Source organism: Corella eumyota, chromosome 4 (assembly GCF_963082875.1).
Source record: "Corella eumyota chromosome 4, kaCorEumy4.1, whole genome shotgun sequence".
Lineage (NCBI taxonomy): Eukaryota > Metazoa > Chordata > Ascidiacea > Phlebobranchia > Corellidae > Corella > Corella eumyota.
The window spans coordinates 17525996-17539095 of record NC_137493.1 but is presented as its reverse complement, the minus strand read 5'-3'; the positions used below and the strand labels follow the sequence as shown (position 1 = coordinate 17539095).

General features: G+C 32.5%; 3 protein-coding genes across 4 annotated transcripts; all 3 read right to left on the bottom strand.

The window, feature by feature from the left end:
* Positions 1 to 652: 652 nt before the first annotated feature.
* LOC145750126 (uncharacterized) lies at positions 653 to 3316 on the bottom strand. 2 transcript variants are annotated; one of them, XM_082566074.1, is made up of 6 exons: positions 2987 to 3316; positions 2657 to 2782; positions 2364 to 2423; positions 2187 to 2293; positions 1395 to 1559; positions 653 to 1256 (listed from the first exon to the last, which is right to left on the bottom strand). In XM_082566074.1, the coding sequence occupies exons 4-6, from the start codon at positions 2256 to 2258 to the stop codon at positions 1071 to 1073; spliced, it is 423 nt and encodes a 140-aa protein (XP_082422200.1). In that variant the 5' UTR covers positions 2259 to 2293; positions 2364 to 2423; positions 2657 to 2782; positions 2987 to 3316; the 3' UTR covers positions 653 to 1070. The 2 variants fall into 2 exon arrangements, with proteins under 2 accessions (XP_082422200.1, XP_082422201.1); XM_082566075.1 differs by lacking the exons at positions 2657 to 2782; positions 2987 to 3316 and having other exon boundaries at positions 2364 to 2590.
* A 1138-nt stretch (positions 3317 to 4454) lies between these two features.
* LOC145750464 (uncharacterized) lies at positions 4455 to 8542 on the bottom strand. Its single transcript, XM_082566504.1, has 6 exons — positions 7640 to 8542; positions 5983 to 6099; positions 5623 to 5682; positions 5436 to 5552; positions 5176 to 5340; positions 4455 to 5077 (listed from the first exon to the last, which is right to left on the bottom strand). Exons 1-6 carry the CDS (start codon positions 7715 to 7717, stop codon positions 4892 to 4894), a joined length of 723 nt encoding a protein of 240 aa, XP_082422630.1. The 5' UTR covers positions 7718 to 8542; the 3' UTR covers positions 4455 to 4891.
* Positions 8543 to 8753: 211 nt separating this feature from the next.
* LOC145750046 (uncharacterized) lies at positions 8754 to 11775 on the bottom strand. Its single transcript, XM_082565965.1, has 6 exons — positions 11600 to 11775; positions 11289 to 11414; positions 10885 to 10944; positions 10678 to 10794; positions 10447 to 10611; positions 8754 to 9414 (listed from the first exon to the last, which is right to left on the bottom strand). The coding sequence occupies exons 1-6, from the start codon at positions 11675 to 11677 to the stop codon at positions 9229 to 9231; spliced, it is 732 nt and encodes a 243-aa protein (XP_082422091.1). The 5' UTR covers positions 11678 to 11775; the 3' UTR covers positions 8754 to 9228.
* Between the last annotated feature and the right edge of the window lie 1325 nt (positions 11776 to 13100).

The window sequence follows — 13100 nt, the reverse complement described above, 5'->3', positions numbered from 1 at the left end:
GGAGTTTATACTGTTTATAGCACATTACTTAAGGGTGCTACAGCATGAGATCAGGAGGGATTAAACCCACGACCTCATGCGTGGTGTAGCAAGTGTTCTTACTACTACACCAAGCTGCAGGTTTTATTTATACGTGGGGGTCACAAAACTAAAAAATTAAATCTAAATTTTAAGAGATGCAAAAATATCTTAAAATTTATATTTTTTTATTTTAAAGCTTTCACATCGTAGTTCTGTTAGTTTGCACCTTCTACATTGCGCAGGTTGACATTTCCTGGTAACCAATTTATTAATCAATATTTCCAATTATTTCATAATTATTGGCTATACTGAGTACATTGTTCCATAAGCTAGCTTATAATTAAACTTAGTTTCTGTTCTGCTAATAAACAAACCTCTCTCAGAAACCTTGCGAGAAATAGATGCGCTTGGTAAGATAACGCGTAAGGAATTCTCACGAACTCACTGAGCTGTAAATTCTTTTTTTAAATGGTTTTTATTACTTAGTAAAGTTGAGTAGACGTTTGAATATTCAGCTAAAACAATCTTTAAACCACGAAACTCAGTTTTTTAAAGAAGCGTTGTGTAAATAATTCATCTCAATGAAAAATGGAATCAATTTCTGCCCAAACACCACGACCAAGTTTTAACAACGAAGCATTCTTATTACAGAAGAAAATGAACTTTTACGAAAATTTAAGTAAATATTTTAACATAAATGTTGAATTATATGCAACTTACAGAAAAAATAAAATACAGTAAATAACTAAAGAGACGATCCTACATATATTGGGCAACAAATATTCAATAAATCTTATTTAAAACTGATTTTTAAAGGGCAGTTTACAAAAAACATGCAAGAGTTTAAAAATAACAAAAATTCAAGTTTTGTAGGTCAACAAAATTTACCAGACTTTTTATAACGATTATTAAAGTTAACTCGTTTAACATTTGTTTAACTAAGCTGTAGGGTTCCTTTAAATTCTAACATTGGTGATTGAAATATTATTTACAAACAGTTTAAAGTCAAGTTATAACCACATGACGTCATAGAAGCTTCTCTATGACGTTTAAGCCTTCAGTGGAAGATCATCGGAAAGAGCCTCGAACACTGGGGTCTGCTCCTCGTACTTAGGAGGTTCGTAACCATGGTTACCACCTTGTCGTTGGTTGAGCTGAAGGGTGGGTTGCTGGGGGTAACCTTGGGGTGGGACCTGGGCCATGGGGGGGACGTTGACGGTCGTATACGTCAGAGGCTAAAACAATGAAGTGTTTGTTATTAGAACGAGTCTTTGTTGTTTTACAACAAAAACAATTACCTAATTATGACGTCACAAAATGACGTAAAATCACTTAAAAACGCGAGGTGATTATAATTGTTACGTCATACTTACCGCTTCACCGCAACATCCACCACAGCAACTTCCGTATCCGAGAGCAGATGTGGTTTTACAACAGTAGGTGGCGCTCACCACAAAGAGGACAAAGTTGATGAAATAGAGGGCGATATTGAGCAACAATATGACGACAAGAACGAGGATTGATTGTTGGTCGTGATCCTGGAAAAATTAAATCTTAAAAATTAACATTTTGGGGTGGGGGGGAATATTTATACAAGAAATGTGTATAAAATAAAAGTACGGGTTGAGGGATAATGGAATAATGCGAAATCGATTACAAAGCGCAAAGTAACATTAAAAATGATATAAAATTTTGCCTTTTTCGCCTTCAGCGATTTTTTGTTAATGTTTACATACAGCTTGGATATATCTTGCATTCCGTATTTTAGTATCATCCTGTGTATACAAGAATTAACATACAAGAAAAAGGGGTTTTCCCATAACTCCTAACATGCGATTAGAAATTCCTTTACGCTTTAACCTGAAACCATTCTTATTGAAAGCAAATGTTGCGTTAAACTAGAATCTACTTTTTTTCTGCTATTTTTATACATTTCCCGTGCCAGGTTTTAAGTTTATTTATTTTTATCAAGATATTATTGTGCCGTTGTGACAAGTTTAAGCTTTCTGTAAACGTCGGACCTAATATTGGCTTGAACCTAACATCTTTAAGTGCGTTTAAGCTATCTGTTAACACCGGGCCCAAGGGCGAATTGTGTCGCAGTAGCGCGACTAGAACTCGAAACCTTGTTGTCCTATTATATATCATACTACTAGACAACTTACACTTAAATCTGGACTTCCAATAACTGCAAACAGAGAAGGAAGGACCATGACTCCTTTACCGAAAGCAAACATAAACACGATAGCGCAAACCCCATGTGGGTGTTAATCTAGAATAAAACTCAGGATAAGTATCTTGAAAACTAAAACATTTTTTTTAAATTGGATTTTTGAACTTACCAGACACGTGGTGGCGCTTTTTCCACCCGAAGCGACCGCTAGACTTCCAGCAATAATAACCTAAAAAAATCAGAATCTCCCCCTTAGACGCAGTTATTAGATAGACACAACGATATATATTGTATATAAAGTTGAGCTCTATTTGCGTCGTCCACCAAGCTAATAAAATGCGGAAAGGGCGAGATTTTCCAAACTTTACCCTAATCTTCCTTTGTTTATTCCGCCCTTTCCGCATTTATTTTAGTACTACTTGTTTAAACCGGTTTCACTATATCTTCATAATTTTTACTTACTAGCAAGATGGTAATGAACCCAGTATAAGTTGAAGTTTGGTTGGTTGTTCCATATTGAGTTGAGTAAACGGAGATGACGATAATTTGAAGCAGAAGGAAAATAAACCCGATCACAGTTTCAGCGATCTGTGAAAATAAGAATAAAAATGCGTTAAAGTAAACCTAACTAATTTAAATAATATTAACCAACCAAAACCTTCAAATTTAAGCTTTATTTTATAAATAAAACTACTACAAAACTTAACAAATACAACAAATAGACTAAAATATTAATTTAACGATGTTACAAAACCTTTATATCTCTTATATTTAAACTTTTAAACAATTTACCCCTAGTTTTCTTAACGTGGCTTTGTGGCCAATTGCTATCGGAGACTGGGGTTGAAGAAATTGTTGTTAAACTTGCATTTTGTTTCCAGTTATTCTTTTAATTATAAAATCCTAAAAATTTTAAACTAAAATATGAGAAATTTTTAATAAACTTGAAAAATGGCGATCGTACGCGGAATACTGACACTTAACCGATAAATGCTTTACCGAATATTCATTTGCCCGAAAACAACTTTTACACATTTTCTGTAAGCTTTCTTTACATAACCCTTTCTTTAAAAACAATCTTTAATTTCTGGAAAAACAACCGTTCAGCTCTTAGTAAGAATAGTTAAGTACCTTACTAAACAGACATTTAATAATAAAATTAGAAATCCAAACAACTTTACTGCTTCCGTCTCAGTTTCACGAGATTTTAACTGAACCAGAACAAATATTTCTCGATCGATGTAATCACAATACAAACATCAGAGTCACGTGACCTTAACCTTTTTCTTTTCTCGCAGGGAGCGTTTATGTTATTTATAGGTGTCATGGTTTTTCTTCATTACATCACCTGCCCAAGCGTTAAAAACAAAATATTTACAAACGCAAGAACAGATGGTGATTAATATTTAACAAAAATTATTAATAAAACCCATCTAAAATCATGGATGGAACAACATTTTAATCAGCGCTTTATGGTGCTATAAAGAACAAACCATGAAAAAGGTTAAACCCAAAGTCATTAAAAACTCGTACGTCAATCACCACCTGTTAAGCACAACCATATTTCGGGTATATAAACCCGCAAGTATTCCAAAAACAATACGAGATGCGGCGACAAAGGGGAAAAAATTGGTATTTGAGAAACTTGAGATGCAGTAGAATAATTACTGATCTAGGTTGCTTAGTATACCAGTCTTTACCCGGACCCACACCCCTGACATAATACGGCGCAGTTATGGTGTAATGTTAGTTGTGTTATGGTATTTAGTAACAAGTTTAACGTCCTTTTATATTGTAACTTTTATTGTAAATGTATAAAGTTAGATGTATTATATAGTTTTATTTAGTGTTCGTTGTTTTAATATAATCCGTCACCATTAGAGTTATTGATGGTCTGACAACAGTTTAACAATTTAGTTTAACGGTAATACAAAAATTAATCTTTCGATCAGGAGTCTTAATTATTAACGCAACACTATTTATTATGACGTGGCACTACACCAGTACGTCATAATGTTACTTAACGAGACGTCTACCTCTGCATTACTAGAGGTTTAAAACTTAAAACTGGATTAATTAACTTTAAATAAATGAGATTTTCCAGCAAAACCTAACTTTAAAGTTTTATAAAAACCTCATCACGATTCTTAAAGATTACAGCTAAGTAAAAACCGGTTTTAAACCACGGAACAGATTTTTTAAAGAAGCGTTGTGTGAATAATTCATCTCAATGAAAAATGGAATCAATTTCTGACTAAACACCACGACCAAGTTTTAACAACGAAGCATTCTTATTACAGAAGAAAATGAACTTGTACAAAGATTGAAGTAAATATTTTAACATAAATGTTGAATTATATGCAACTTACAGAAAAAATTAATTACAGTAAATGATTAAAGAGACGATCCTATATATTGGGCAACAAATATTTCATAAATCTTATTTTAAACAGATTTTTAAAGGGCAGTTTACAAAAAACATGCAAGAGTTTAAAAATAACAAAAATTCAAGTTTTGTAGGTCAACAAAATTTACCAGACTTTTTATAAACGATTATTAAAGTTAACTCGTTTAACATTTGTTTAACTAAGCTGTAGGGTTCCTTTAAATTCTAACATTGGTGACCGAAATATTATTTACAAACAGTTTAAAGTCAAGTTATAACCACATGACGTCATAGAAGCTTCTCTATGACGTTTAAGCCTCCAGTAGAAGATCATCGGGAAGAGCCTCGAACACTGGGGTCTGCTCCTCGTACTTGGGGGGTTCGTAACCATGGTTACCACCTTGTTTTTGATTGAGCTGGAGGATGGGTTGCTGGGAGGGACCTTGGGGCGGGACCTGGTTCATGTGGGTGCCGTTGACCGTTGTATACGTCAGAGGCTGTAACAATGAAGTGTTTGTTATTAGAACGAGTCTTTGTTGTTAAACAATCGTTTTGTTTATTACCACGTTTATTACAATTGTGACGTCATACTTACCGCTTCACCGCAACTTCCACCACAGCAACATCTGTATCCAAGAGCAGACGTTGTTTTACAACAGTAGGTGGCGCTCACCACAAAGAGGACAAAGCTGATGAAATAGAGAGCAGTACAGAGCAACACGATGACGTCAGGAACGACGATAGATGGTTGACCGTGATCCTGGAATAATTTAATTTTAAAAATTAACACTTGGGGGGTGAAAAATAAAATATTTATGCAAGAAATGTGTAGAGGACAATATACTTAATACTTACACTCAAACCCGAGGTTTCAATGTCTGCAAATAAAGAAGGAAAGAACATGACCCCGTAACCGAAAGAAAACATACACAAGATGGCGGCCACGATCGCAAACCCCATGTGGGTGTTGGTCTAGAATAAAACTCAGGATTAATATCTTGAAAATTTAAATATTTTTTTTAAATTGAATTTTCGAACTAACCAGACACGTGGTGGCGTTTTTTCTAACGGAAGCGATCGCTAGACATCCAGAAATAACAATCTGAAAAAATCAGAATCACATAAAAAATTAAATTCTTTATTCATAGATTAGAATTTGTATGACGAATAAGCACATGATGCTAATGTGCCCTTAGGTTAAATTAAAACCGTTTTAAGGTAGACGAAATAAGGTCAAATTTAACTTAAAATATCTTATGTAAAAATATTAAAACAACCGATTTTTTTCCATTTTTTGTTAAACGCTCGCTTCATGAGCAATTCTAACCACCTTGGGCACAGTTATTATATAGCCAAGACATCGTTCATTAGGTTTTACTCTATTTTAATAATTTTTACTTACTAGCGGGATGGTAATGAACTCAGTATAGTTTGGAGTTTGGTACCCATATTGGGGAAAAACAGTGGGGACGATAATTTGAACGAGAAGGAAAATAAACCCGATCACAGTTTCAGCGATCTGTGAAAATAAGAATAATAATGCGTTAAAGTAAACCTAACTAATTTAAGAGTAAAAGCACAACTGAAAGCATTACTTTATTGAAATTAGTAGTTTAATTCTATCACCAAATCTTTTATCTTATATTACAAACTTAAAGAGATGGTTCGGTCGTAGAGTTTCTTTTTTAATTATGTTGGAATTTTTCAACTTGCACGAGGATACCATTATTTTAAAAATTGGTCAAGTAGTTTTTGAGATATCGGGATTTGAAGGGAAATATTGTAAATAGGGAAAGTCCCAACGTTCGCGAGTCACGTGACGCACGACGTCATCTTCGTAAGATCATATGCTGGCAGACATAGGAAAATAACTTTATTTTGTCCTCTCTGACCCCTTTGTTGTACTTTTTTTTAAATTTTTTTTGCAGAAAACAAACTTAACATAAAAAGCAATATTTAGCTATATTATATAAGACATTTTTTACTTTTAAAGTATTTTTAATTAGGTAGGCTGTATTTGAAAAATTTTAACAAATTAAGGTGATGTTGTTAATTTTGAAAATTTACAAGCCTAAAACGGTCAATATTGGCTGACAAACACTAACAAGAAAAACTTAATATATCCGACAATTTTGTTGGGCATCATATAAAAATAGTTCTAATCACTAAACGTCACATGGGTTAAGACACATAAAGTATAATATACATCAATAAACTATAAACACTAAATATTCTGGTTAGCATCTTTTATGTATTTTTTTATTAATAATTCCAAACAATTTTAATATAACGTACAGTATACGTAAGTACTTGTACCCCTGGCAACAAATATTAGTGTTTTCTGCCTTTCTTAATCTTTAGTTTGTGCTTTACACTTGTAAAAATATAACTAAAATAATTGTTATAGTATAACCAAAATAAAAGTTTATATCGTCTATATATATACGCTAATTTGAACAATTTGACAATATATTAGTTAACAACAATGAAGTGATTTTATTTTAAACTAAACTAAGACTGTGTTAACGGTAAACTTTGCTTTAATAAGACTTAGTTGACCTGTCTGTTTCTTGCAAGTGTTTGTAAGCGTTTTTGGCTGGTAAATTTTTAAAATTAACAGCATAGCCATAATTTGTTAATTTTTTAAATACGACCGACCCAATTAAAAAAACTTAAAAAGTAACAACTATCTTTTATAATATGGCTAAATTTTGCTTTTCATGCTAAGTTTGTTTTTTTTGCAAAAAAAATTTTTAAAAAAAGGACAACAAACGGATCAGAGAGGACAAAATAAGGTCATTTTTCTATGTCTGCCAGTATAAGATCTTACGACGATGACGTCGTGCGTCACGTGACACGTGAGCGTTGGGACTTTTCCAATTTACAATATTTTAACTTCAAATCCCGATATCTTAAAAACTACTTAACCAGTTTTTAAAATAAGTGTATCCTCGTGCAAGTTGAGAAAATTACAACATAATTAAAAAACCCTGCGACCGAACCATCATTTTAAGACTAATTAGTTACGTAACCTATAATCTAATATGCAAATAATTTACCCCTAGTTTTCTTAACGTGGCTTTGTGGCCATTTGCTATCGGAGACTGGGGTTGAAGAAAATGTTGTTGAACTTGCATTTTAATTTCAGTTATTCTTTCAATAATGAAATGTTAAGATCTTTAAACTAAAATATAAGAAATTTTAAATAAACTCAAAAAATCGCGATCGCACTGAACCAGAGCAAAAATTTTTTCGACTGCTGTGAGCAGAATACAAATTACATCAAAGTCACGTGACTACAACCTTTTTCTTTTCTCTCTGGGGGCGTTCATATTATTATTTTTTTTGTATATATCTTTATCCTCGGTGTGGGAAAGTCGAATGCGCGACTTAAACACAGAATAACATCAGTTACTCCGACCCAGTCTCGAGTTGACTTTAGCAGTTTGGAATATTATAAATTATAATTGCCCAGTAATTATGCTGCTGATTAGGTGCTGGCTCAGCAAGAGTTCATACTGTTTATAGCGCCTACTCAAGGGCCCCACAGCATGAGAGCAGTGGGGATTGAACCCACGAGTGTAGCAAGTGTTCTTACCACTACACCAAGCTGCCGGTTTTATTTACAGGTGGGGTTACAAATCTAAAAAATTAAATCTAATTTAAAACACTTTTTATGTATTTTTTTAACATATTTAAACTAAAACTTAAATAAATTAAATATGTAAACGGTTTTTTAAATTTTTAGAGATGTAAAAATATTTTAAAATTTATATTTTTTTATTTTAAAGTTTTCACATCGTAGTTCTGTTAGTTTGCAGCTTCTACATTGCGCAGGTTGACATTTCCTGGTAACCAATTTATTAATCAATATTTCCAATTATTTCATAATTATTGGCTATACTGAGTACATTGTTCCATAAGCTAGCTTATAATTAAACTTAGTTTCTGTTCTGCTAATAAACAAACCTCTCTCAGAAACCTTGCGAGAAATAGATGCGCTTGGTAAGATAACGCGTAAGGAATTCTCACGAACTCACTGAGCTGTAAATTCTTTTTTTAAATGGTTTTTATTACTTAGTAAAGTTGAGTAGACGTTTGAATATTCAGCTAAAACAATCTTTAAACCACGAAACTCAGTTTTTTAAAGAAGCGTTGTGTAAATAATTCATCTCAATGAAAAATGGAATCAATTTCTGCCCCAAACAACACGACCAAGTTTTAACAACGAAGCATTCTTATTACAGAAGAAAATGAACTTGTACAAAGATTTAAGTAAATATTTTAACATAAATGTTGAATTATATGCAACTTACAGAAAAAATAAATTACAGTAAATGACTAAAGAGACGATTCTATATATTGGGCAACAAATATTCAATAAATCTTATTTTAAACAGATTTTTCAAGGGCAGTTTACAAAAAACATGCAAGAGTTTAAAAATAACAAAAATTCAGGTTTTGTAGGTCAGCGAAAATTTACCAGACTTTTTATAACGATTATTAAAGTTAACTCGTTTAACATTTGTTTAACTAAGCTGTAGGGTTCCTTTAAATTCTAACATTGGTGATTAAAATATTATTTACAAATGAAAAGTTTAATGTCAAGTTATAACCACATGACGTCATAGAAGCTTCTCTATGACGTTTAAGCCTTCAGTGGAAGATCATCGGGAAGAGCCTCGAACACTGGGGTCTGCTCCTCGTACTTAGGAGGTTCGTAACCATGGTTACCACCTTGTCTTTGGTTGAGCTGAAGGGTGGGTTGCTGGGGGTAACCTTGGGGTGGGACCTGGGTCGTGTGGGTGACGTTGACGGTTGTATACGTCAGAGGCTGAAACAATGAAGTGTTTGTTATTAGAACGAGTCTTTGTTGTTAAACAATCGTTTTGTTTATTACCGCGTTTACTACAACTGTGACGTAACAACACTCTGTTGTTAAACACTCGTTGCGTTTATTACCGCGTTTACGGTCGCCGTTTATTCCAGAGTATAGAAACATTTATATTTAAAGCGGAACCATATTTGAAGAGAAACCATATTTAAAGCGAAACCATATTAAAAGCGAAACCATATTTAAAGCGGAACCATATTTAAAGCGGAACCATATTTGAAGAGAAACCATATTTAAAGCAAAACCATATTTAAAGCGGAACCATATTTAAAGCGGAACCATATTTAAAGCGGAACCATATTTAAAGCGGAACCATATTTAAAGCGGAACCATATTTAAAGCGGAACCATATTTAAAGCGAAACCATATTTAAAGCGGAACCATATTTGAAGAGTAACCATATTTAAAGCGGAACCATATTTAAAGCGGAACCATATTTAAAGCGAAACCATATTTAAAGCGGAACCATATTTAAAGCGGAACCGTATTTAAAGCGAAACCATATTTAAAGCGGAACCATATTTAAAGCGGAACCATATTTAAAGCGAAACCATATTTAAAGCGAAACCATATTTTAAGCGGAACCATATTTGAAGAGGAACCATATTTAAAGCAGAACCATATTTGAAGCGGAACCATATTTAAAGCGGAACCATATTTGAAGCGAGACCATATTTGAAGTGGAACCATATTTAAAGCGGAACCATATTTCAAGCGGAACCATATTTGAAGAGGAACCATATTTAAAGCGGAACGAGATTTTTTCTACAAAAATTCTTTAAAAAGAAACTTGGTAACCTAATCCGATTCACACAATAACAACATTTTCTTTTTTCTTTTAACAACACGCAACGTAATAGTGTTGGTATTGACATAACAATCAACCTTTTATGACGTCACGGAATGACGTAGAAACCTTTAAACTTTCCAAATAAGATATAAGCTTGATAAGAATTGTGACGTTTTACTTACCGCTTCTCCGCAACATCCACCACAGCAACTTCCGTATCCGAGGGCAGATGTTGTTTTACAACAGTAGGTGGCGCTCACCACAAAGAGGACAAAGCTGATGAAAGAGAGGGCGGTACAGAGCAACAAGATGACGTCAAGAACGATGATAGATTGTTGATCGTGATCCTGGAAAAGGGAAAAATAATTTATTTATGCAAGAAATGTGTAGAGGACAATACACTTAATACTTACACTCAAATCCGGGGTTCCAATGACTGCAAACAAAGAAGGAAGGACCACGACCCCGTAACCGAAAGAACACATACACAAGATGGCGGCCACGATCGCAAACCCCATGTGGGTGTTGATCTAGAATTAAATTTAATATTTGTATCTTGAAAACTTAAAAGTTATTTTTGAATAAAATTTTGTTTTTGAAATTATGATTTTCGAACTTACCAGACACGTGGTGGCGTTTTTTCCACCGGAAGCGATTGCTAGACATCCAGCAATAACAATCTGAAAAAATCAGAATCACATAAAAAATTAAATTTTTTTATTCATAGATTAGAATTTGTATGACGAATAAGCACATGATGCAGGTTTGCCCTCGGGTTAAATTAAGTATATCGGTTTTAACAAAGCCCGGGGTGGACAAAATTAACGTTAAATTTAACTTAAAATAACTTATGTAAAAATATTAAAACAACGATTTCTTTAATATACAGACAGCATAAAACTTTAAATTTTTGCTAAACGCTCGCCCTATGGGAATTCTAACCATCTTGGGCACAGTTAATACGTAGCCACTAAAACGTATATCGTTCATTAAACTTCACTCTATCTTAATAATTTTAACTTACCAACGCAGAGTCAATGAACCCAGTATAAGTTGAAGTTTGGTTGGTTGTTCCATATTGAGTTGAGTAAACGGAGATGACGATAATTTGAACCAGAAAGAAAATAAACCCGATCACAGTTTCAGCGATCTGTGAAAATAAGAATACAAATAATGTGTTAAAGTAAACCTAACTAATTTAAGTGTAAAAGCACCAAATCTTTTCACCAAATCTTTTATACTACTACAAAACTCAACTTAATTGAAAAAAATTCTTAAATAACAATTAAGACTAATTATTTACCTAACCTATAATCTAATATGTAAATATTTTACCCCTAGTTTTCTTAACGTGGCTTTGTGGCCAATTGCTATCGGAGACTGAGGTTGAAGAAATTGTTGTTGAACTTGCATTTTATTTTTTCAGTTATTCTTTCAATTACAAAATCTTAAAATTTTAAACTAAAATAAAATAAATTTTAAATAAACTCGAAAAATCGCGATCGTACTGAACCAGAGCAAATATTTTTCGATCGCTGTACGCTCAATACAAATTACATCACAGTCACGTGACTACAACCTTTTTCTTTTTTCGCAGGAAGCGTTCATATTATTTACAGGTGGGGGTCACAAATACTAAAAAGTTAAATCTAATTTAAAACACTTTTTATGTATTTTTTAACATATTTAAACTACAACTTTAATAAATTAAATATGTGAACGGTTTTTTAAATTTTTAGAGATGTAAAAATATTTTAAAATTTATATTTTATTATTTTAAAGCTTTCACATCGTAGTTCTGTTAGTTTGCACCTTTTACATTACGCAGGTTGACATTTCCTGGTTACTAATTTATTAATCAATATTTCCAATTATTGTACAAGTTTTATCACAAAAAGTCTCAACAAAAACTTTAAACAATCACTTTATTCTTTTACGTAATATAATATAACAAACGACGAACAATCCCGTTTGTTCTAATTTATTTAAAACAATTGAATTTGTAATCTTATTGTTCAAAAAATGAACATATGGTTACCTATACTGAGTACACCGTTTCACAAGCTAGCTTATAATTAAACTTAGTTTCTGTTCTGCTAATAAACAAACCTCTCTCAGAAACCTTGCGAGAAATAGATGCGCTTGGTAAGATAACGCGTAAGGAATTCTCACGAACTCACTGAGCTGTAAAACCATTTTTTTGTTTCTTTAAAGAGAGAAAGAAGAGCTTCGTTTGCCAGACAGAATTCCCCTTCAGTTAAGAAGGAAAATAACATGTAAAAATTTAAATTACCTAATCTTAAACAAATATCTGAATAAAATTCTTTAAAACTGAATTTATACAAAAATTAACCCACATATATTATTAATAACAACACGAGACCACCACATAATAAGGCAACACTATTTATTATGACGTGAACACTACATCATTACGTCATAATGTTACCTAACGAGGCGTTTACCTATGCATTACTAGAGGTTTAAAATAACATAGGACTGGTTTACTAAACTAACAACAATTCGTTGGTTGAATTAGTTTTAACCAATTTAACTTATTTTTGTGAAAATAAAAAAAAAATACTTAAAAAAATAATATTTAAATTTATTACAATTTGGTGAAACTGGATTAATTAACTTCAAATAAATGATATTTTTCCAGCAAAACTTAACTTTAGAGTTTTATAAAAACCTCATCACGATTCTAGAAGATTATAGCTAAGTTAAAACCGGTTTTAAACCACGGAACTCAGTTTTATTTTTACAACCAATCAATTGTTTAAAGTGCTATATCAAAAAGTTTTGCAAATGCAATTTTTAATTAAATTAAAGTTTT

Bases quoted from the DNA above. Each gene is read 5' to 3' on its own strand.
- LOC145750464 (XM_082566504.1), bottom strand. From the start codon at position 7,717: ATGCAAGTTCAACAACATTTTCTTCAACCCCAGTCTCCGATAGCAAAT. The intron at 5,683-5,982 runs GTAAGTAAAAAT...TGATTTTTTCAG, and splicing joins AGTTCATTACCATCCCGCTA to ATTGTTATTTCTGGATGTCT. The intron at 5,078-5,175 runs GTAAGTATGACG...TCATTGTTACAG, and splicing joins GTGGAAGTTGCGGTGAAGCG to CCTCTGACGTATACAACGGT.
- LOC145750126 (XM_082566074.1), bottom strand. From the start codon at position 2,258: ATGTTTGCTTTCGGTAAAGGAGTCATGGTCCTTCCTTCTCTGTTTGCA. The intron at 1,560-2,186 runs GTAAGTTGTCTA...TAATTTTTCCAG, and splicing joins TTGGAAGTCCAGATTTAAGT to GATCACGACCAACAATCAAT. The intron at 1,257-1,394 runs GTAAGTATGACG...TCATTGTTTTAG, and splicing joins GTGGATGTTGCGGTGAAGCG to CCTCTGACGTATACGACCGT.
- LOC145750046 (XM_082565965.1), bottom strand. From the start codon at position 11,677: ATGCAAGTTCAACAACAATTTCTTCAACCTCAGTCTCCGATAGCAATT. The intron at 10,795-10,884 runs GTAAGTTCGAAA...ATTTAATTCTAG, and splicing joins AAAACGCCACCACGTGTCTG to ATCAACACCCACATGGGGTT. The intron at 10,612-10,677 runs GTAAGTATTAAG...TCCCTTTTCCAG, and splicing joins TTGGAACCCCGGATTTGAGT to GATCACGATCAACAATCTAT.